Raw genomic sequence first — 22,169 nt, 5'->3', positions numbered from 1 at the left:
CATTGATATAATTTGTTACTGTTTTAATTCAAAAATATGAATGTCTAGTATTAGCATAACAAATCGAGTAGAAAGAAGGTTAGGGAAAGAGTGTAACAAGTGCTGGCAATCCTCACTTTCTCAGCAGCTAAACAGAAACACTAGAGCAGGGGAAAGGGGAGAAACTCCTGTTCATTTTTTAAAAAATCTACTAAAAATATTTCTGTTAGTGTTTTGTTGCTTTTTGCATTTATTATTACCATGGTTTCATTTCTTTTAATCTAGAATTTGATACTGAAACAAAAAAAAGTATTTATAGTAATGGGGCAACAACATTCTTCTCACTAGCGAATCAATTTTTGCTTCTCATTTATCTATTACTTTGTGGTCTGTGTTATATACTGTCATATTAATATATGGTAATGTACTATATGTCTTTTAATAGCAAAGAAATTTGAGATGACCGAGGTCTAAAGATGTCTGCGGAAGCTTCCTTAAGCAACATCACACCTATTTTCACTGCAGTTTTCACTATCAGAGACAAAAAATATCAAAACACTGTTTGCTGACATTTACCTCTGAATGCCACCATGACCTAACAAACTGCTGCTCACAATGTCAAACTAAATTATGAAGTCACAAAATGGATTCTTGACATGAAATAAACTGCAGTTACCATATAGTTGTTTGACCTGCATTAGGCTCAATTAACTGTGTCTAACTACGTTAACATTAAATGCTTATAAACAGCTGTACAAAGGTAATAATATTTACATAATCTGTAAACTATTAATCTTCCTAAAAAATTACAGATAATAGAAAAACTTGGAAAAAACCCCTTATGCATATGTGCTCTGATTCATATCACAGCATGTAATGCTTGTAAATAAACAAAAAAATCCAAACAAATTAATAAAAAATCTTATTATTAATAAATCATATGAAAGAAAATATCACCCAATTAAAAACGTTATTTTATAATTTATAAAATATTATGCCATGAAACATTCTAAAACAAGAGCTGACAGGGGTGAGGGGGAATCAAGCAACTCAAAAATGCTTTCTTTTATCATTTATCATCTAGTCTACAAAACTGAAACACTGAAAACAGCCTAAGTTACAGTAACTGAGTGATAAGAATGAATGGTGTCCTTTGGAGCATAACTTGACCAGTTAAAATGTATTTTTATGTGAACAGAAGGGGCCTCATAATTCAGTGTTAAAAACACTCTGCTATAGAAAATATCTTCCTTTTTCCAAGCACTTTAAAAGAATTGCTGATGTCAGGTTAAGTAGAGATAGCAAATATTTATCCTCACATCAGGGAAGGATTAGACACTTAGAACAAGATACGGATTTTTTTAAAATGCATTTCATACCTGATAAGCTTTGTGACTGATGCCATATACTAATGGATTTGCTCTCATCCGTACATAAAGATACGTGTAACTTATCCACTTTACTGCTTCTTCCACATTAGTTACCGTGCCAAGAGCAATCTGGAAATAGGAGACAAAATTAAACATATATGTTACAGCTGTACATAAGTACTTGGCTGAAAACACACGGAATTCAGAGTATTAGCACAAGATTAAAGAAAAGTGTCGGAATATTTCCAACTTTAATAATTTTGAAATAATCCTAAAACAATAACTTGACCAATTTACACACCTTTATCTTGTGATCATGTAATAACATGGGTTGCTTTGACACAATACTATAGACACAGTGACCATAAATGATCTTTCCTATACCACTTATGATTTTTACAATTAAAAGATGTTATTGTCCAAGCTTGTTATAAAAATAAAAAGACAAACAAACCAAAATACTTCTGTAGTGGATTTGGCCAAGGTAATTTAAAGAAGAGTACTTGAAAAGAAAAGTATCTACATTTAAAAGATTAATTTCATCCGGCCAATGTGAAAGCACTATTAGGTCCTAAACAAAATGATACCAAGAATCTTTAGGTTTTTTCCTTCCTCATACTTGGCAATCTCTTGATGCAGAACCTTAATAAATAGTTTTCTCCTTTTGTAGCCACAAGTCAAACATACAGGTACCAGCTACATTTTTGTTATATTGAAATATAACAAAATTGAAAGGTAATACTTACAACACACACACACACACATATATATATATATGAAAACATGCATATTTATATTTCAAGGCTAAATCAGGTATGCCAAACCAATTTTTGTACTAAATGACTTTTTTTTTTAAATTCAATACTTTTATCACCAAATTGCTGACCACACACTCATTATAACTTGATAACTTCAGCTTCATTTTGTACTGGTTACATTCATAAGAAGCATTTTACCACTTAATTCCAGTTAACCTGATTCTACCATAAGAATTTAATATTTCCTGCATGTCCCATGACAAAACCTTTTTTGGTTGTTGCTGGTTGTTAAAACAAGTAAAAATCCCTCTTACCAAAGTTCTGTGATCCATTACTACATTTTTAAAGCTATTTTTTGTTTTATTGGTGTTTGAATTTCATATAAATCTTCCACGTGACTTGGCAGAAATAATAATTTTAAAAAGCCTATAGAACTGAGTACATATGCATGTTCAGACTGAAGCACCTAGACCTTAATAACAAAAGAAACATTCTTTTTCGAGTAACATAAATATCTGGCAAAAAATAACAATGAAAGCCATATCTGCCCTAAGTGAATTTTAATCCAGCAACAACTTGTTAATACCGAAGTCTAATAGCATGGAGTAACCCTAGGCTTTGCTTAACACATTTTTCAAGTAGTAGTTTGTTCTTCAAAAGCATATGGAGGTTGGAGGAAGTCCCACTGTATTGCTTTTCAAAGTATATAGCTACATAATGCACTGAAGTAGCTACAAAAACATACAGTTCTTCATAGACTACTACAGGGAGAACATGGAATAGAGCCTACAGGTTACTCTTACTTCATTTGCACACAGGTTATTTAGAGCATTTGGTTTCTTTACATGACTCAAATACCTTTCAGTGCACAACCTGAAGTAGCTTAACAACATAGTCCACTAGAAGCATTTTCAACAGTCACTTTCACAATCATGAAAACATAATCGTGTTACTGAGGACCATGAAGTCTGACAAAAAAAAACCTAAAACAAAACACCCCTCACTTTTTCTTTGCCTCATTTGTTCAAATATCTTATTCTATTCTATTCTATTCTATTCTATTCTATTCTATTCTATTCTATTCTATTCTATTCTATTCTATTCTATTTAATTATTTTAATAAGTTAAAAGCAAAACTGAAAAAAAAAGCAATTGCAAAATACAGTCGAGTTTCAGATACGGTACTGAAATCTAATATTGCACTTTCCTTCTTCCCCCAACTTCAATAATACTATGCAGTCAAAAAAACCCAGAGTAATTTCTAAATATTTGCTGCCATCTAGTGTTCAAGTAAAGTTCCTATGGACTGAAAACTTACCCTACATCAGAACAGTATGAATGATCCAAGTTTTCAGCATTTCCTCAATCGTGTATTAGTTATTTAGTTACAGATGGAATGATTGGTGAGTAGAAATATTTACTATCTTGACATTGTATTGTCCAGCTGCACCAGTTGTCATAAAACACTTTTGATTTTTCACAGCTCAAATGTAAACAATGGTGTTCCACCACTCACAGAATATAATTTTGAGTACTGTATTTATCCAACTCACTGTGCAATTTTAAATTACAGAAATAATCAACATCACACAATTTGAGCTAATTTTGCAGTGACTGACGTTGCCATCATTGAGCAACATGCTTAGCATCATTTATTGTTATTTATTTTGTTTTTGTACTCTTTTTTTTTTTTTAATGCTATACCACAAACTTTATCAAGCTGAATATTTCAGGGGGAGTGGTTTTGATTTTCAAAAAAGTGTAAACAGATATAAGTAGCATGACTTTTGGGCACCAGTTTTTGCAAAATGAGTTTATTTTCTCTGATATTTCTGTAGATTAGAAAATGGCATAAAAATAAATAATAAAATATAAACTGAATTTATTATATAGCATAATATATTATTTTATCTTTTACATATATGTGCTTTTTTTACAAATATAACGTCTGTTGTTGTTACTATATAATTGAGTCAGATTACACAAAGAAAAATTTCTATATATGAATCAAATATTTGTTGTAAGGTAAGAGAGCAAGGAACCTCTCTTACAACCTAATAAACAATTTTCTGTGTCTATTGGAAAGCAGTGGATTTTAAATTACTATTTCAGCACCACAGGACTATGGTTTTATTCCTGCCAAGCTTTTGAAATCGTTAATGCTACTAGAATTGTCTCAAGTTGGACAGAAACTCCTGTGTTTTTCCCCATATCCAGATCACGCATTCAGTCACTCAGTTCCTGAGTAATTTTTTTTAGGAAGGACTCTGAAGGAATTTTTCATCTCTTCTGAGAGCCCCTTCTTTCAAGGCAAAAGATTAAGAGGTTTGTCCAGACTAAAAAAGTCACCACGTTCTACATTCCTGGCTTCAGAGGAAAATCACAATCACGTGCAAGTAAAGGCACACCCCCTGGAGAAGGTATATCTGCTGTCCAGCACTGCAAATCATTTCCTAAGCTCTCTGGGGAAAGGAGTTGTCCCAGCAACAAGCTGGAGTCCAGCTGTGGTTGTCAGGGAGGGCTCTATCAGGTGGAAACCATTAGGGAAGGAATGGTGACCTGCATCCTACGAGCTATTGATGATAGTTCCCAGATAAGTTAAAGTTTATGGTCTAATTAAACCACATCCCCTGCATCTTATCTTTCTTCCTGTACTTCCAGAAAAGACAGCCCTAGGTACTTTCTGTTTGCCAGCTGGTCAACTGCCCCAGGACTTGCTCCTCCCAACTAAGGACCTTAACCAGCTGTTTTACTCCTTTTTACATTCTATTATGCCCACTGGAAAAATTTCAGCAAAAGAAGGAAAAGGTCATCTTTCACGCCTTCATTGATCATCATTTTGCTAGTTTTTAGGAGAAAAAAACCCCACAAAACCAGCCCAAAACTCAGATCTGCAGGACAGAATTCACAGTGGACTGACATGCTGATATACACACGCAAAGTCTTAATTTTAGTGTCAACTCAATGAAGTTGGATATATTTTGTAGTTCTCCTAAGAACAAATGCACTGAAGCATCAAGATCAGCTGTCTCTGAGGCCAAGTAACAGCAAGTGCTGAAGGGCAAAATGTGGCAATGAGGAAGAAGCATCATACAAATTTCTTCCAAATTCTATAACTACTTTATCTCAAGGTCTTTAGTTAAAGGTATTGGCTTTGCACTTGGTATCTTTAAAGGAATTTTTATTCCATTTTTGGACAGTTCTTAAAGTACTTTTCTGGTTAGAAACAGCTCCCTGTAGAGAGTTCCACTGTCTAACCAATCAGCTGACATAATTTTGTTTTCTAAACCTGCACAGACTCATTGCAGCCAAAACATCCTGGTCCCAGGAGAGATGCAATCTTTTGCCGTATTACTTCATCTATTACTTCACAAAACTCTGTCATATAATCTTGATTTGCCTTTGCTCTCTCCTGAAGCATACCGAAAAACTGGTGGGTTCCTTTCATAGAAACTGATTTATCCCTTTGCCCATCCTCTCGGAAAATATTCTGCTGTTAGAAAATATTTTGTATATGGGGATTAGAAATACTGCAATTTTTTTTGCACTATTGCTCAAATTTTCTCTCCTGCACGACATAAGTCTAAGTATGAAATTCAAGGCCCTGGATTTTAATTAGCAATAATGTGGCTCAGATTATATGCTATATTATACCAAATACCTGAATCATTCTTACCATCTACCTATTTCTGCCATAAGACCTGGTCTAGATAAAATTCCACATATTCTTGTGGAAACATGAAGTCTTCCCATACTTCCAACTGTTGCCTTCACCTTATCAGCCCTTCTTTCAGCTACTGGTGTGTCCATAACAAATTAAGAATTTAAACAATTCAGCAGTGCTTCTGGCCTTTAATTTGTTTCCCTTTACAACCAGAAAATGAGCATTTGGATTTCCTGAATGACTTGTAATAAAAGCAAAATCTGCTCCTACAATATGTTGTTTTATTATCAGTATTTTATTATCCATCAGATTTCCTGGTGCTAACAACAGGCTCTGTTATGGAGAAGATGATAGTGGTCATCAACATACTTGTCTTTTTTTTTTGTAATAAATGAGTCAAAATCCACATATTTTGTATCCATACAGTGCTTTGCTACTACATAAGGGCAGAAGGTGACTAAAATTGAGTGTGCTTCCGAAGACTATATACTGATTCATATGATGGCATATATTTTAAAACGTGGTTTTCTTCTAGAATGGCGCAGCCTGTTGGAATAGTCATCTCCAGATAAACTTAACAATTTCTTCTAAACCACCTGTATCTTTCTCAGAGAATTCCACTATCTTAGATCAAGTCAGCATACAAAGAAGTTTAGACTAACTCCAATGGTAAGGAAATGATAAAGTTACTTTCCAAAAGACCAAATAGTTCCTTGTCAGTGCTCGTATTATTGGTTACCTGTAATCTGGCAGTTACTAATTTTTCCTGCGTGTTATGAGAGAAGGATAAGTAATATCACATATGTTGCTTTCATGCTGTTGCCACAGTATTGTACTCCATTGCTATTTCTACTAACAATCGTTTATCATAGTGATTAACAAAATTCTAATGGCATCTTCAGCTTCTGTATCACTTTATGGAATCTGGGGTAATTTTAAAGCCATGAGTACACTTTTCAGATTGTTACCATTACACAAATTCAGAAAAAAAGACTAACTTTCAAATATTTAAAAAAAGTAGCAAACTCCTCTGCTGTGAAGGAAAGCCTACCCAGTCCTTGTTTCATCTTCTACTTCATGTATCTCAAAAAAACCCCCCAAAGCTCTTCTATGAAATCTGGCTGTATGTTTTCCTAGGCAAAAGACACACAGTATCCCAAGACCAGATAACTCTCACCCGACTTACTGGGCTGCTGAACAACAACCACAGATAATCCTGACCTACATAACCAACTTTAGGATGTAAATTTTTACTGTTAATGTGTAAGTTGCTATTACGCAATTTTAAATTACTAAAATTCCATACAGTTCCACTTAGAGAATATTCAGAAGTGTCTATCTCCAGGATCAAGTGTTGTCAAAAGGAAATGGTTAAGGGCAATATATCTGCCTGCTGCAAGTATGCCTTCCATTTACTTTTCCTCTTTTTTTTTTTTTTTTTTTTTTTTTTTTTTGTGGTAGAAAGAGAGATGGGTAAACTGCAAAAGTGAAGAAAAGCTAAACTAAATAAATATGCAAAAATTGTGTAGATAAAATAAAAAACATCTTTAAAAGACTATTCTTAATAGACCAAATAAACCTCACATCTTTCAAAATGATAAGCAGTTTTTTATCACTGGACATTTCAGTTTAGCTAAACTGTTTGATTTAACTGAACAAATGTCCAGTGGCTGTGAAAAAAGTTAAAGCCAAGCCCATTATTCTTCCTACGCTGCAGTGAAATATGTCAATTTGGTTACATATAGAAAGACAGGCTTTAATTTTTTTGTGGATTTTACTTTTCAGTTATGTAGAACACTTACTAAATTCTGAAAAACTGCTTCTGATTAAAAGGTAAATGCTGCGTAGCTACAGTTTTATCTTAATGGTACTTTGACCCTCCATCCTACTTTGAATACCAACTATCTTCTGTAAAAGACCCCCCATTTTCACATATGCAGAAGTTCACTTAAACATACACACCTACACACTAACAGTAATAAAATATGTAAATGAAAATTATATTAAGTGTGACAATATTGCATTTTTGTTTCAAATGATGTCAATCCTTTAAAGTTTGCTAGTTTCTCTAAACAAATCAAAGATTACCTCTGCATTTAAGTTGTCTGCAAGGCTCTCAAGAAACTGGCTTTCAATTGGGTTCTGCTGTGTAAGAAGAGTCAGGTAATGACTGAGTTTATCATGAGTTGTAATAATGATGCCTTCTCCGAATTTGTCAAACTGAGGCCGTCCAGCTCGACCAAATATCTGCATGACATCTAAAATTCCAAGGTCAACAAAGGAGCCTCTTTTTGCAGCATATATTTGTGTTCCCTGGTTGAGGAAAAGTTAATAAAAATTAACATAAATACACATGAATATAATCCTGATGAGCTGAATACTGAAATTAGGCAAATATAGCATGATTTCAGAAGTGTACTTTAACTAATCCTTTCATAATCTTTGATATATTTAAATCTTTACTATACAAACTAAACTCCCACAGGAGAGAATCAGTTTAATGAGATATAAATAACATTTCAAGTCAATCAGGTATTTCCCCTCCAGGCCCAAAATTCACAAGAGATCTCGCTATCCATACTTCACAGGTTTCTTTTGAGACAGATAATCCCTTGCAGAGTAGGGAAGCTCTTACCTTAATAACAACAGCATGAGCAGGTAGATTGACACCCCAAGCAAGTGTAGCTGTACAAACCAAGACTTTGATATGTCCATTAGAAAACAAGTTCTCAACCAAACTTCTGTCCTGTCGCAGCATTCCTGCATGATGGATACTAAATCCATCTGGAAACAGCTCACGTAGCTGCTTATTTCTGGATCTCTGTACCTAGAATGGACAAGAACAGCAATTAAATTAACTTCTAATTACGGCACAAGAAGTATTGTATTAAAAAAATACAGGAAAATTTTGAATATTACTATGAGTCCTAAGAAATAAACTATTTCTATTAAGATTGGGTATGATTAAGATTTCTGTTAAGCAGGGTATGAGGTCTGTGAGCATTATTTCTGGGTGCTGGCTTTATCATGCTTCATTTAGGCTGAACACTAAGTTATGAAAAACTAATATACTTTCCTAATTTGCCACAAACAATTCTGATTTTCTGCCTGTCTCTTCCACATTCCTACCTGCCGCACTAACTGCCTTCCAGAATCAATTGCTGCTAAATATGACACCAAAAGGGTTGTGGCAACGATGATTCTAATCTTCCTCTAAACCAGATTTCTTTATGTTTGTCCATGGAGAATCTCTACTTTTCCATAAACCACATGAAAATTAAATAGTATTTGACTCTCGCTGTATTTTCAGCCATGCATATTACACTGAATTATTTCTAGATAAATTTAGATTATTATTGTTGTCCTTGTTGATGTTGTTATATCTTCACATTTACCATTTCCTGACACACAGCCACCTAAAAGTTGATTTATGGGATACAGAGTCAGTAGAGCAAAGCAAAACATGGTTCACAGTACTGGCAAACTGCCAAACATGAACAATCTCTGCAAACACAGAAATAAATAGGGAGATGGGAATGCAATTATAAAAGGAGGGCATGAAAAGAAAAATATTGTAGGAAAAACACATTTTTCAGTTTCTCAATTATCCAGCTTCTCAATATCTGATCTTTCCCGCTTTAGCAGTAATTATTTACTATTCGTTTAAAGGAAATCAAACTCAGATTTTAAACTACACATGACTTTTTGGCAAATTTAATTAACTGCTGTAGTGCTTAAAAATGAATAAATGATAAATTGATAAAGTGGCCCTGCAGTTCATCAAGCTTATTCTTCATGAGCTAACAAATGGAAACAAATATTTCATAAAGAGCACAGATGCACCAAGGTTTGCATTTATTGATTTCAGCAACAAAATTCACAGAAGGTTGTGGAAAATTCAGTTCAGTTGCATACCTAACTGTAACACAGAAATTTGCATTGATCTTGATTAGATCTGGAACTTGATGTAAGCATTTAACTATGAAATAGCTCTTTTCTTAAATAAAGAATTGATTTGATTAAATTAAAGAACCATCGAAAAGTCCATTTTTTAGTAGAATTTCTTGTATTGGCATCACATGCCTATTTTATATGTATTAAAGTATCTACTTGTCAAAAACCACAGTTATTCAATATAAAAAAATTTTACACTTTAAATATAATCTTAGCCAGAAAAGCAGAATCTTGCTCTCAAATCCTCACAATTTAAAAACTGCATACCTTTGTTTGCAGCTTGATAGCTTATGCTGTTTAATGTATTGAAAGACAGGGCAATACACAAATGGAAAGCTAAGGAAACTTGTTTATGGTTTTAGGAAGTACAATTTTATCAATTTAAGAGAAAGGAACTTGTGAATACAGTAAAAAGAAAGAGGAAGGAGAAAGGTTTGTGCCAGAAAATGTATAAAGGTATGGCAATGCCATTCTGACTGTAATTCAATACTTAAAAGCTTAAGCTTAATCAACTGTTCAAAAATGCATAGGTACACTTCCATGTATCCATCTTGTTGCATTTAGAGAGAATAAAAAGCTAGTGCTAAAATCTACCATACATTCTGAAAAAAGATCTTTGTAATATTTAGTATGTACAGGTTCATTTATTGAATCTGTGAAGTGCTAGACTTCCAGGTGACACAGCTAACAGGTTAGAAATACGTGATTTTTTTTTCCAAGACTGAAGATGATGAACTTTTTTAAATGAAAAAAATCACAGCTCAGTTGTGACAGAGGAAAAAACCAAATGCTGAGGAAATAAAATTCCTATTTATTCTGGATGATTTATTAACTGCACAGAAATTGAATTAATTTTCTTCCCATAAATTTGTGTTCACTTCGGATTACAAAGATACGAGGCAAGTTAGTTCAAGAACAATGATATAATCCAATTTTATAAAGTTCACTTGAGAAAATAAAATAAAAAACGCAACTCCCATATCTCAGTGATGCCTTGAAAGATTGCTCACACAATGTATCATTTAATGGCAGCATATCCGCTTTTAAACAAACATTTTAAATCCTTGTGATAATGAACTGTGTGGCTATTGTATTTAATCTGGATTTTAATGGTTACAGAGACAAAAAAATCAAGAACTACTAAATAAAGGAAGTGAAACTATAAAAAGTGATACTGCTTCTACCTAGTTCTATTACAGAATAAAACTAAGAGGTTTTGCTTAAAATTTATATAAAATGTTACTAAGTGCCTCAGGTGTATGGAGAAGTTGTTATTATGAGGTATAGCACAGGTCTCCTGATTAGAATTGATTTTCTTTTCCCTCCCGTATTGCTCAAGAGGGCTGTAGATTTATGACCTTTGCTTACATGTGTGTGTGCATCTAAAACAGTATGTGTTAAATAAATTCCCAGTTTAGCTTGCTGACACCTATATTTCTCCTTTAAATGTCTTGAATTTCATGCAATTCTTGATTAAGACACATTAAACATGTCACAATTAGACATAGAAAAATGTCCTGCTTAATTTTAACGAGAAATGATGCATAAATAGCAGGAGGCAAAAAACCCCCAAGTTTCTACTAAAGACTTATGAAAGATAAAACACTTCCTTACCCTTTTCATGCATCTGGTATCATAAAGGTATCATCATTCATAACAACTCTAAGGTGCATACTCTTTGAAATACTCATAGGGTGAACCAAAGAATGATTTTTTTAATAGGCCTATAGATACCTTTTTCTTATTTTATATAAAAAGATAAGAAAGAGCAATAAAGCTTGATTATGAGAAGCTGCCAATAAATTCATGTAAGTGAAACATGAATTTATGTTTTGTTTTGGTGGTCTTTTTTTAATCTCCAATTTCTACCCTCATCTAGGACAAACAAAGTAGATCATCACTACTTGCTATGATATTTTTTTTTCTTTCTGTGGATTACTCATTTTTATTTTATGCTTACTCATTTTAAAGTAATTCTTGAAATTCTGAATTTGGGTGTTTTTTCCCACTAATAATGCAGTTTTTGACCCATGTATTTTCTTTCAATAACAAAAATGGCACAGACTATTCTAGCAGTTTTTGCATGATCTCCTTACTATAGCAAACTTCATGCTCATGACCATACGACTCAATCACAATTTCCTTTCTGTGGAGTTCACTATAGGGCAGCACTTGCAGTTTGTTCAGAATGCACCATTGTATTTGTTCACTGGTTTGAGCAATTCTGAGCAATTTATTCCCATCCTCCATTCTCTACACTTTCCTGACACCTTACAAAGTAGCAGCTCTTAATTTTGAGGCCTCATTAGCCTCACTTGATGAGTGTTGGAGCTCAGATAGCACACACATCACAGACAGCTGCACCAAAGAAAGTAAGTAATCTTTTGCTGCAGCCTTCAATAAACAGCAGTTATAATTAGTACTACTACTGTGTGATGAATACAGTTCAAGTATATCCAAGTAACTATTTTGTAACTTTGCTCAAGACATCTGAAAATGTAATTTGTAGGCTGACCTAAATTGTTTTGAGTCCCAACAAGACAAAAGCCTCCTCTGCCTCATTCATATTACTGAAACTGCTGAATCTGCTCTGCTTGGATAATTTTAAGAATACTGACTGTCTTTCAAAATTTATGAGATCAGGGTAGGATGGAAAAAGTGTCCCTCTACTCCAGAGGTAAAGGTCAGCTGACAGAAGCAGAATGAAAAGAGGGAAGCTGAAGACTCCAAGCATAGGCTCATTCCTGTTCCATAAATATAAAAGAGCTACGTATGAAAGAAACACAAAGAAACAATCAAAGGATTGCATGACCATTCACCATTTTTGCTCTTCAGAATTTACTACATTCATATTGCATACTAATTTTCCTATATGTGTAAAAGTTTTATTCTTTTATTTCAACTTCTGTTTCAAAGGGGAGAGATCAAAACTTGGATGGTGTAAATAAAATCATAAGAGGTTTTCTTTAAAATATGAGTTCAAAATACAGTCAATTTTTGTTATGGGGAAAAAATATGAGACTCCTTTACATGCAGTTAGAGGAGTACATGAAACCTAGAAAAAATACTAACCCATGGAAGATAAGCAGTAACATTATCTGACAGTTTATGACAACAATCATGTGGAGCAATACAGATTTGAGTCTAAAGGGAGAAAAAAGGTATGCATTTGATTTTACTTGTGGACTGTCCTTTTATGAATTAGAACTGTTTTTGTATTATCCCACTTGTATTGTCTGCATAATAAGTAAGCTATCAGCAGCTGTTTCTAGGACAAGGATAAAGCAGCATTTTTTGGGGTAGCAGTAAAATCTTACTTTCCTAGCTCTTTCCTGGGAACAGAGGCATTAGCTTCACTGACTGCTCACCCTGCAACCGGGTCCTGTGAAGAACCCAAAAACTACTGAGAGCTCTCCTCCTCAAGATGACACACATGACCTAGCAGATCATTTCTGGAGGGATGCAGGTTGCCCAACCTGCTATTCTACTAAATGAATATGCATGCTCATTCTCTACATCTTCACTTCTTAAATGTATCTAACTATTCACTTTGTATAGCTATCCTGAGGTACTATCTCTGTTCAATACTTACTCTTTTACTGGGATATAATTAGTTGGTACCTGGCAAGACATTATTTGAAGATGATAATTCTAAAAAACAAATGTGAATCAGTTTGAATTTCTCCTGGAAGAGTCAATAATCTAATTGCCTCCCTCTGCTAATTTAAGTTCACTGTATTAAAGTTAGAAGTTTTTAAACCTAGGAGTTTAAAAACTATGAGTTTTTATGAGTTTTTAAACTATGAGTTTAAAACCTATGAGTCTGATCAATTTACTGATACCATCTCAGTTAGTTCTGTAGAGTGCTTGAAAAACACCTCTGAAGGAGAAAGAAAGAACAGTAGTGGGACTGCTCCAATCAGAACATTTTAAAAAGAATTCCTATAAATTATACTTTGATTCTCTTTTTGATTCACAAAGGAAGGAGGTGTAAGGCAGAATTTCTGGCACATTTTTTCTATTGCCCTGGCCTTACCACTGATCCTAACTTACTGCATCAGGTTGCGTTTCATCCAGTTGGTAGCTTAGGGAATGATGACTACCAGTTAAAGAAGGGATTGGCATGGTGTCCAGAAATGTCTTGCTTTTTTCAGCGTGTTCTTTTTACAATACACTGTTACATCATAGCAGCCTCATCTTTTTTTCACTGGAAAAGTTACATGGTACATAGAGAATGAATTATTCTATGGGAAAAGGAGGAAGAGCCTTCAGATTTAAAAATTGAGCAAGAGGTAAATGTTTAATGTAATCTTTGATTCCTCAGGTCTATAATCTATAATGCATTAGACAGAAGTGTTTACAGACCTCACTGTTTAGAGAAGCTAAGGAAATGTAGTATAATGTTTAAAATGTTGCATTTTTGAGCCAGTCAGACAAGCCATGAATGAAAGATACGTGGATGCAACTCTGACCATGCACAAATGATGGATTTGCAACAAGTCACCGAGGATGTAGGCATAGTTTCCAATAACCTCACTTACTGATCAGCAAAAAATTCCTACAAACCAAAAAAAGGAACTGTTTGTATAGACAATACACTACCTCAACCTGAGACAGAATTTTTTAACATGGACCAAAGTAACCTAACATTTTACTTCAAGCCAGGCTACAGTGCCTGTCTTAAAAGTGAATAAATTACCAATTCTCAGATAAAAGATTTAAGAACTTAGATTGAAAAATAATTCCAGCAGTAGGTTTTGAAGAAAGGAAATGTTCATTATAACCACCCAGTTTAAGCACTACCTCTCAATGAAAATAACAATATTTTTCATATATTCTACAATGATAAGCATATTTCTTTTGTTTATAGGAAGTGGAATAGAAATTATATAGAGAAAAAATAGGAATTATATAGAGAAATTTTTGTACTGTTTCAGTATGCCGAAAATCTGGACTTCTCCAGATCTGTGACATTTATCTGTGACTAAATAATTTCAAATTTTATTAAGACAAGTGTCATAACAGTTTAACAACAACATGAAAATGTACATCAATTAAGATTGAATTAATTGTATAACATCGCAATTTTTAATTGCATGCAAAATCATTTTAGTCAAAATCTTTCTTTCTCATCAATTTAGAATTCAACCACTCTCATTCTGGAAACAGAGGCATTAAACATGTAAAATACAGCAAAGTATTTATTTGTCCCCAGCTTTTGAGACAGTAAGTCCTGTTGTCATATTTGTTAACCACTTGGAGTACACAGATAAAAAACATCAATCTTGGTCTGTTTTGCTGACAGCAGATGTTTTCAGTGTGGTGTTATAAAACTAGCTCGTAGGAAGATCCACAGCATGGAAAGAAATTGATAGGGAGAGGGTGTGATGACATGCAAGGATGAATTTTTACTGGTTTCTCTTTGAACACTGACAACCTCTGGAGACCTGGTTAAACCTTTTGTTGCTGTGCTTAACTGCAAAGATTTCAATATTTCTGCCTCAACAGGAAAATGATACTGCGTAGTGTCTATAAAAATATTTGTTATATTTGAGAACACATCTTTTGCTTTGTAATACTCAAAATTGCCACTCTGCTGAGCCATGGCAAGACTGAATGTATTTTTAGCGAGAAACAATGAAAGCAGAAAGTCTTAAAGTTCTTTCCAATACTCCTGCACCTTACATAATACATATCATAACTATTTTTACTGCAACTCCTCCTCAAAGGCTGAACTGAATGAGACATTAATAAACCTGCAAGAAAAATATTTTGTGAATATTAAGTGTATTTCCCATTTCATAATTAAACCACAAATGTCCACTAAACTTCACAGCTATGCAAAGCGACAGACTGAGGATTCTCCAGAAACTGTTTTTTTTTCTCAAAATTCTTACAGGTAATGGGAAATGTGAAGCATGAATTTACAGTTTACATGGTTTTCACATAGTTGTAAACTGGCATCATTATGAATGACCATGAAAAGCTGAACCTTATCTTAAACCAGGAAAGTAATTTTTAGAGAGATGAACACTATTAAGCATTAAATGTCTTTTGATTAGGTATTGTGGCTTGGTTTCTTCACTCTTCTAACTGTTGTCCTACACAGCATGGGAGATAAGCACAACAATACTATGAAGACAAGAGAAAAAAACCCAGCAGTCACTAAAAGTGACAGAAATTCCTAAACTAAAAAAGTCACAATTATATTTGCCACTCATTAACTAACTTGAACCATGTAACTTGAATTTAACAAGGAAAAAAAATAAGAAAAAACAAACTGGAACATCAGACCATCTGCAGCACTGTAAACCCAAGTTTTTTCACTGATAGCACAGTAATATGAAGACACATAAGAAAATCCATGATGTAACTAGCATCATTTAAATGTTTTGCTATATTGGTAGGGTAATATTAAACAAGTCTCAGAACTAAAGACATTTTATTCCTCCTGTGCCTTGGCTATTACAGAAGAATTTCAGGGATTCCTTAGTAACCTTTGTAGTTCAGGGTTGCCGAATGTTAAATCTCACAAGACAAGCAGCTTTCAGAACTCTCTAAAGGATACGAAGGATCACACGTGTTTATGCCTTTTGATATTGCAATGTTTACACAGTAACATTTGATTAATTATATTAAGTGGTAATTACTTACTTTATTTGATATAGAACGAACAAACAAAAAATCCATTAAGAAACTAACAGACCTTTAAGGGGTGAGACCAGTAAAACCTAATTTCCAATTAATTTTATATTCCTTGTGCCTCTAGCCCAACTCAAAAACTTGCCCCATCTGGTTTCCCTAACTTCATCTCTCCCAGAATTAATCCACTGCATTACTGTTTCATAAACTTTTCCACTGCACCCTCAGTACAAAATAATACATCTTTAAAATGGTATCTGTAAGGCTTAGGGCGATTTTCAACACAGCCATCCAGTTATTACTAACACCTTTGACAATGCTGTTGTCTTTTTTTGCTACTTTTATTCCAAATTACTTACAGCCTACTCTCGAGTTCTGCAAATTCAGCGCACAACTGTGAAGAGTGTGGACTATTGAACACCATTCAAAATCAGTTTTAAAGGTAACATGATGTCTTTAGGCACCTGACAGGGCACAAAAGTAGCACCTAATAAGTGACAGAACAAAAAGGTGTCTATTACTATGCTCTTATGGCCAGCAGACTTGGGGATTTGGAGTCAGTTTTTCAGCTAAACTAAGGCAGCTATTAGGCTTACTGCCAGAGGAAACCAGCAGATGCAAGAAACAAGCACTGTGCAGGCACCTGCAAACAGCTTAATTTTACCCCCAGATCCCAGTCTAGTGTAGGATATTTTCCCACAGACCTCTGCTAAATTACAAGATCCCTTGAAGTTTCAAACTCTACTGAAAAAAAATCAGGTTTTTTAACTCTCCTCTCTTAAAAAAAACCCCTTCCCCTCAAATTCAGCCCTTATAGTACCAATATTTTATGTTACTTACTAACACTTTGATACTTCATGAAGCCTGCAAGATAATTGCTTTGTAAAGTTTAGAAATCACAGAGATTAACCTATTTATGAATAAATAAATATGGCTTTGAAAGACTGTTTTCTACATCTACAGTTCTTTAAGCATTTACATAACTTAGCACGTATACCTCCCACCCAAGTCTGATATTTTGAGCTAAGGAATACTTCATTTTTTTGTTCAAGCAATTTTATAACATATTTACAGAGATTTGAGAGAAAAAAAATACTGCATTGATGTTAATTTATCCATCTGCCATGGGGTTTATAAACAAGATTAGAAACCCTCTGCAAAACTGAGGAGCTTGCTGTTGTTAAGATATTGTAATTCACATGCTGTTATTTTAAAGTAGGATATACAGTTTCTTCATCAAGCAAACTTTGTCTTACACAGCAGGTAAATCTCAGGGAAAATACAAGAAAATATCTCATATCAAACACACCATGGAGAGCAAATTTTTGGGTTTGGGGAGAGGTAAGGAGATTGTTACTTCATCACTTAACATGGTACATAGCAGCACAAAACAGGTGAGAGGAGAGCTGCTGTGCTGATTGCTTGCACAGTCCCTCTCCAACCCTCATTAATTTCAATTTTTCACACTCTGTTTACTTATCTTGCATACATTAGTGCTAATGACTGTTCAAAAGTGTCAGATGCCACACTATGAACTTCATTTTATTTAATATTTTAATTATATTAACATTCCTCTGTACAATCAGTTGTCGTATCTTTTAAAATCATTACAACCTTCACGCATTTAGTCTCCTTAAAAGAGCTTTTCATTTCATAACTCTACCATCTTTTAAGAGCCTGTAAGAGACTGAAATGTTAAAGGTTAGTGTTAGAAAGGATTCAAAGCACCTGGCCATTTGTGGAGCTGGCAGGGTGCTTTGCTCAGGCCAGGTTTGCATGCCCGCTCCACCAAGCAAGGGCAGGAGCGTTTCTGTATGTGTGGTGGTGAAACCTCTAATCCCCACAAGGCAAACAGCAAATAATGCCAAGCCTTGCCTTAGTGTTGTGTACATATATTAGTCCATATAATTTTTCACTTGAAGTAATAACATGGTAGAACAGAGTATCTTTTTATTGTTTTAAGTAGAAAAAATAACTGAGGCTGAAGTAAAACCACATTAAAAAAAAAGCGATTTCCCTACTTTAAGACTGAAAGCTAATGCTATATATGTAAAATAGTTCTATAACTATCACTGCAAACACATTCAAAACATATCAGTAGCTTTCCTAGATAAACACAACCCCTTGATCTGTGCAGAACTGAACCACACACCATGGTTCAGTGCCAAGGCAAATATCATGTTTGCAGCATTATGTGACACATGCACACTAGAGGGTTATTATCAGGATATCAGTCTTCAGTGGTTTTAAGATGGTAATACTGAATTATGAATTAAAATCAGAATAAAAGGAGTGAAGATTCTTTGACTCTTGCACTCTGAACAAACTTTTAATTAGTGACACATAGTTTTAAAACTTTTAGTTGCACTTGATTTTCTCATTTTGCATTTTAAAACTAACATAAAATACACTATATTGTATATAAAATGAATGTAGACAACATAATGTATAAGCAACAATATAAAATACAGAGTCAGAAAGGATGAAGAAGACCTCCAAGATCATGTAGTAACCTTTGATGGAATATCACCATGCCCATTAAACCACACTGTGAAGTGAAGTGCCACGTCCAAATCTTTTTTCAATAACTCCAGGGACGGTAAGACCACCATTTCTCTGGGCAGCCTGTTCCAACGCTTGAATACCTTTCTGGTGAAGCGATTTTTCTGCATATTCAACCTGAACCTCCTAAGGTGCAACTTGTGGCCATTTTCCCTTGTCCTATCACTGGTTGCCTGGGAGAAGAGGCCAAGTTTCACCCAGGAATAATGTCCCCCCCAAGCCTCCATTTCTCCAGACTGAACAACTCCAGCTTCCTCAGCTGCCCCTTACAGGACTTGTGCTCCAGACACCTCACCAAGTCTGCTGGCCCTTCTCTGGACTCGCTCCAGCACCTCAATATCCTTCCTGTAATGAGGGGCCCAAAACTGAACACAGATCTGATGTGTGGTCTCAATAGTGCTGAGTACAGGGGTACTGCCCTGGTCCTGCTGGCCACACGATTGCTGACACAGAGCAGAATGCCTTCCTGGCCTTCTAGGAACACTGCAGGCTCATATTCACACTGCAAAGCAAAGCTGGATATCATATAATATCATCATATCATATCATATCTCAAATCATATCATATCATACCATCACTTATCTTTAGGAACTGGTTCACATATCTAAGAATATTTTACTTTGAAAATTCCAGTCTAAATGTCAGAAGTTATTCAACAAAGGTATCTCCTGGTAATTCTATGTTTGGATATCAGCTATTTTTTTAAAAAAAATTGATTTTTGAGCTCCAAATATGGAATTGCCAATTCTGTTGTCAAATTTTACATGGAATGAAAAGAGGGCCTACGCTTACCTATAACACAGGTTTTACCTCTGCTAACCCCAGTGACCGCTTGCTAAAGGGAAACCTACTGAGCCTGTTTTCTATAATATTATATCAGTCTTTCTGATAATACCTATAGAAATGGACTGATGACTTTAAATTCTTGGCACAGCCTTTTCATTCTTGAGATCAACCTAGAACGTACTTCCTACTCTATTTCTTCTTTGAGAAGGCAGCATTTACTATAAGCAGTTAGTTCCATCATACTTATTTAATTTGCAGGCTGCTAGTATGGAAGGTAAGAGGGCTAGCTAATGCTGTCTGGTGCAGAGAATATCTCTAAGTAACTGTGTGACCATTTGAGACAGGCCACTTGACATCAGCTTGATATGTCAGGGTTCAGTTTGAGATTAAAACTCCAAGTGTCTACACAGAGATTTGCACATCTGCAGGAGGAGTCTGAGCACCCTGCACAGTCCGTGGGAATCAGGCAGCAAAGCCTGTGCAGTGTTTCTGGTCTCCCCCATTTCTGCTCATGGATGAACTCAGGCATTCTCTTGGCTCCATTGCCTGAAGTGCACTGAACTTCACCAAATATAACAGCAGCTCAGACACATCACACATTTGTAGTTAGCATGTGCAGTCTCCTAAAACCCATGTGCTATAATTTTAGCTGGAAAAGCACTCCATGTTTCAAATTTAGACTAATGAACAAGAATTATCCTGGAAAGAATAAAAGACAAATTAGACCCTCAAATAACTTTCCATTGCAACAAATTTCTATTGTAACTGACTCAGGTGGCATTTTCCCAACACTCCCAGATGGCACATATCACTAATAGCTCTTAATTATCACCCAATATTCCAAATAAATTGGAACTTAAATTATCTGCCTTCACACTAATCTCTGCTTATTCTGATACTCATGCATTAAAATTAATCAGAGCATCCTACGTTTTAAATGTTGAACATAACAGAAATAAGGAACATCATAGTAAAAATAGGACTAGAGACTTTACATTCTTTATATTGATGACAATGGCAAATTAATCAGGGGAAATACTTTATCACAAACTCACTTCAGACTTGTTACAACCCCCAAATGTAATTATGCAACCCTAAAATTACATTCCTATAGCCCTTTCTTTGTGATGGACAAACAGAAGTACAAATTCAGAGTCTGGCATCACCAGACTCAGCACAGGTCATAGTGCTACTTGAAATATGACAAAAATCAGTTTTTCTCCGTATGACAAAACTGATAAGAACATACTCCAACTGAAACGTTCCCAAACTGTGGTCAGACAAATAATGGGATTAAATTCCTAGTTAATCTCAATTTTTCCCTATGAAGAAAAAGGGTAAGAGATGTTAAGTGATTTTTTTTCTTATCTGTGCAATTTTCTACAGTTATTGGTTTAAATTTTAGCTTGAGAGCAAAATTCCAGACTTTCTTACATTTGATAAAATGAGTTGACTCTGAAATCCCAAAGTTCTCATTTTTCATTTTCGTTGAAATTCCTGAGTATAAATTCAGTCATAGGGGAAAAGAGATTTCCATTAATACCAGAAGTAAATACAAACTTTATGAAGAATTTCACTCCTACCCTGCCAAAATCCCCAAAGAAAATGCTTTCTAGAGTATTGGCCCTCTTACAACCTCCACCATTAAATACAGTACATACTTTACACTACAGAAGAGAAAACTGAGGAAAATCTAGATTTAACTGATGAACTCCCATATTTACATCAGCCCCTTTACATTGACAAAAAAAGCTGACATTTCTCCCTCAGAAAAAGACAGAAACTCATAAAGCCATTTGGCAAATCTCAGTTCAAGTGTAATCAATTAATCCTCATGTATTTTCTCCAACTAATTCCTGTTCTGATGCCTAAAGCTAATTTCATACCTATATTTTATAAAGGGGAAATACAAATTTGAAAGATATAGATTTTTCCTATTTACTATTAAGTGTTATTCTGGTAAACAAAACAATGACTAACAGACAGAGAAATACATGCTTAAAGCTGTCAATTTTTTAAGCTTCCAAAAATATGCATTGTTCAAGAAATTTTATATCTTTTAAGAAAAAGTGAAAGCAGTCTGTATTATATTACAACACATAAATATGTATGTGTACTATAAAAGTAAATTATGCATTATAATTATTACACTAGTATCTTATCTGCCCTGCATTTTATAATATCATCTATTAATGGATGTAAGAAGAGGAAAAGGAAAGATAAAGAACTGAATAAGAAAAACAATTACCTTAAAAATTTCATAAAAATGAAAAGAACCCATCTGACAGGTCAAGAAGAGAGCTGTACGTCAGGCAAATGCCTGGAAGTTGAATGTATTTTAATACTCAGTCATCAAAATGCTCAGAAGTGAAACAAGGATCAAGGATTGACGACCACAAATAAGCGTCATTTATGTGCATTAAAAGGTAGGGCCACAAGATGGCTCTCAATAC

The 22,169-nt window shown here is 34.5% G+C and overlaps 1 protein-coding gene across 1 annotated transcript in view; it reads right to left on the bottom strand.

Moving 5' to 3' along the window:
• ASCC3 (activating signal cointegrator 1 complex subunit 3) overlaps positions 1-22,169 on the bottom strand; it is a 254,485-nt gene that overhangs the window by 90,385 nt on the left and 141,931 nt on the right. Inside the window, exons 15-17 of the mRNA XM_066179496.1 lie at positions 8,407-8,598; positions 7,860-8,084; positions 1,359-1,478 (exon numbers count right to left, since the gene is read on the bottom strand). Coding sequence (XP_066035593.1) covers positions 1,359-1,478; positions 7,860-8,084; positions 8,407-8,598 — 537 coding nt within the window. The remainder of the gene's footprint in view (positions 1-1,358; positions 1,479-7,859; positions 8,085-8,406; positions 8,599-22,169) is intronic.

Source organism: Chamaea fasciata, unplaced genomic scaffold, assembly GCF_029207755.1.
Source record: "Chamaea fasciata isolate MVZ Bird 193981 ecotype frontalis unplaced genomic scaffold, bChaFas1.0.hap1 SCAF_3, whole genome shotgun sequence".
Taxonomy (NCBI): Eukaryota; Metazoa; Chordata; class Aves; order Passeriformes; family Sylviidae; genus Chamaea; species Chamaea fasciata.
Note: the sequence above shows the minus strand (reverse complement) of the source record. Positions and strands in the feature narration are given on the sequence as shown.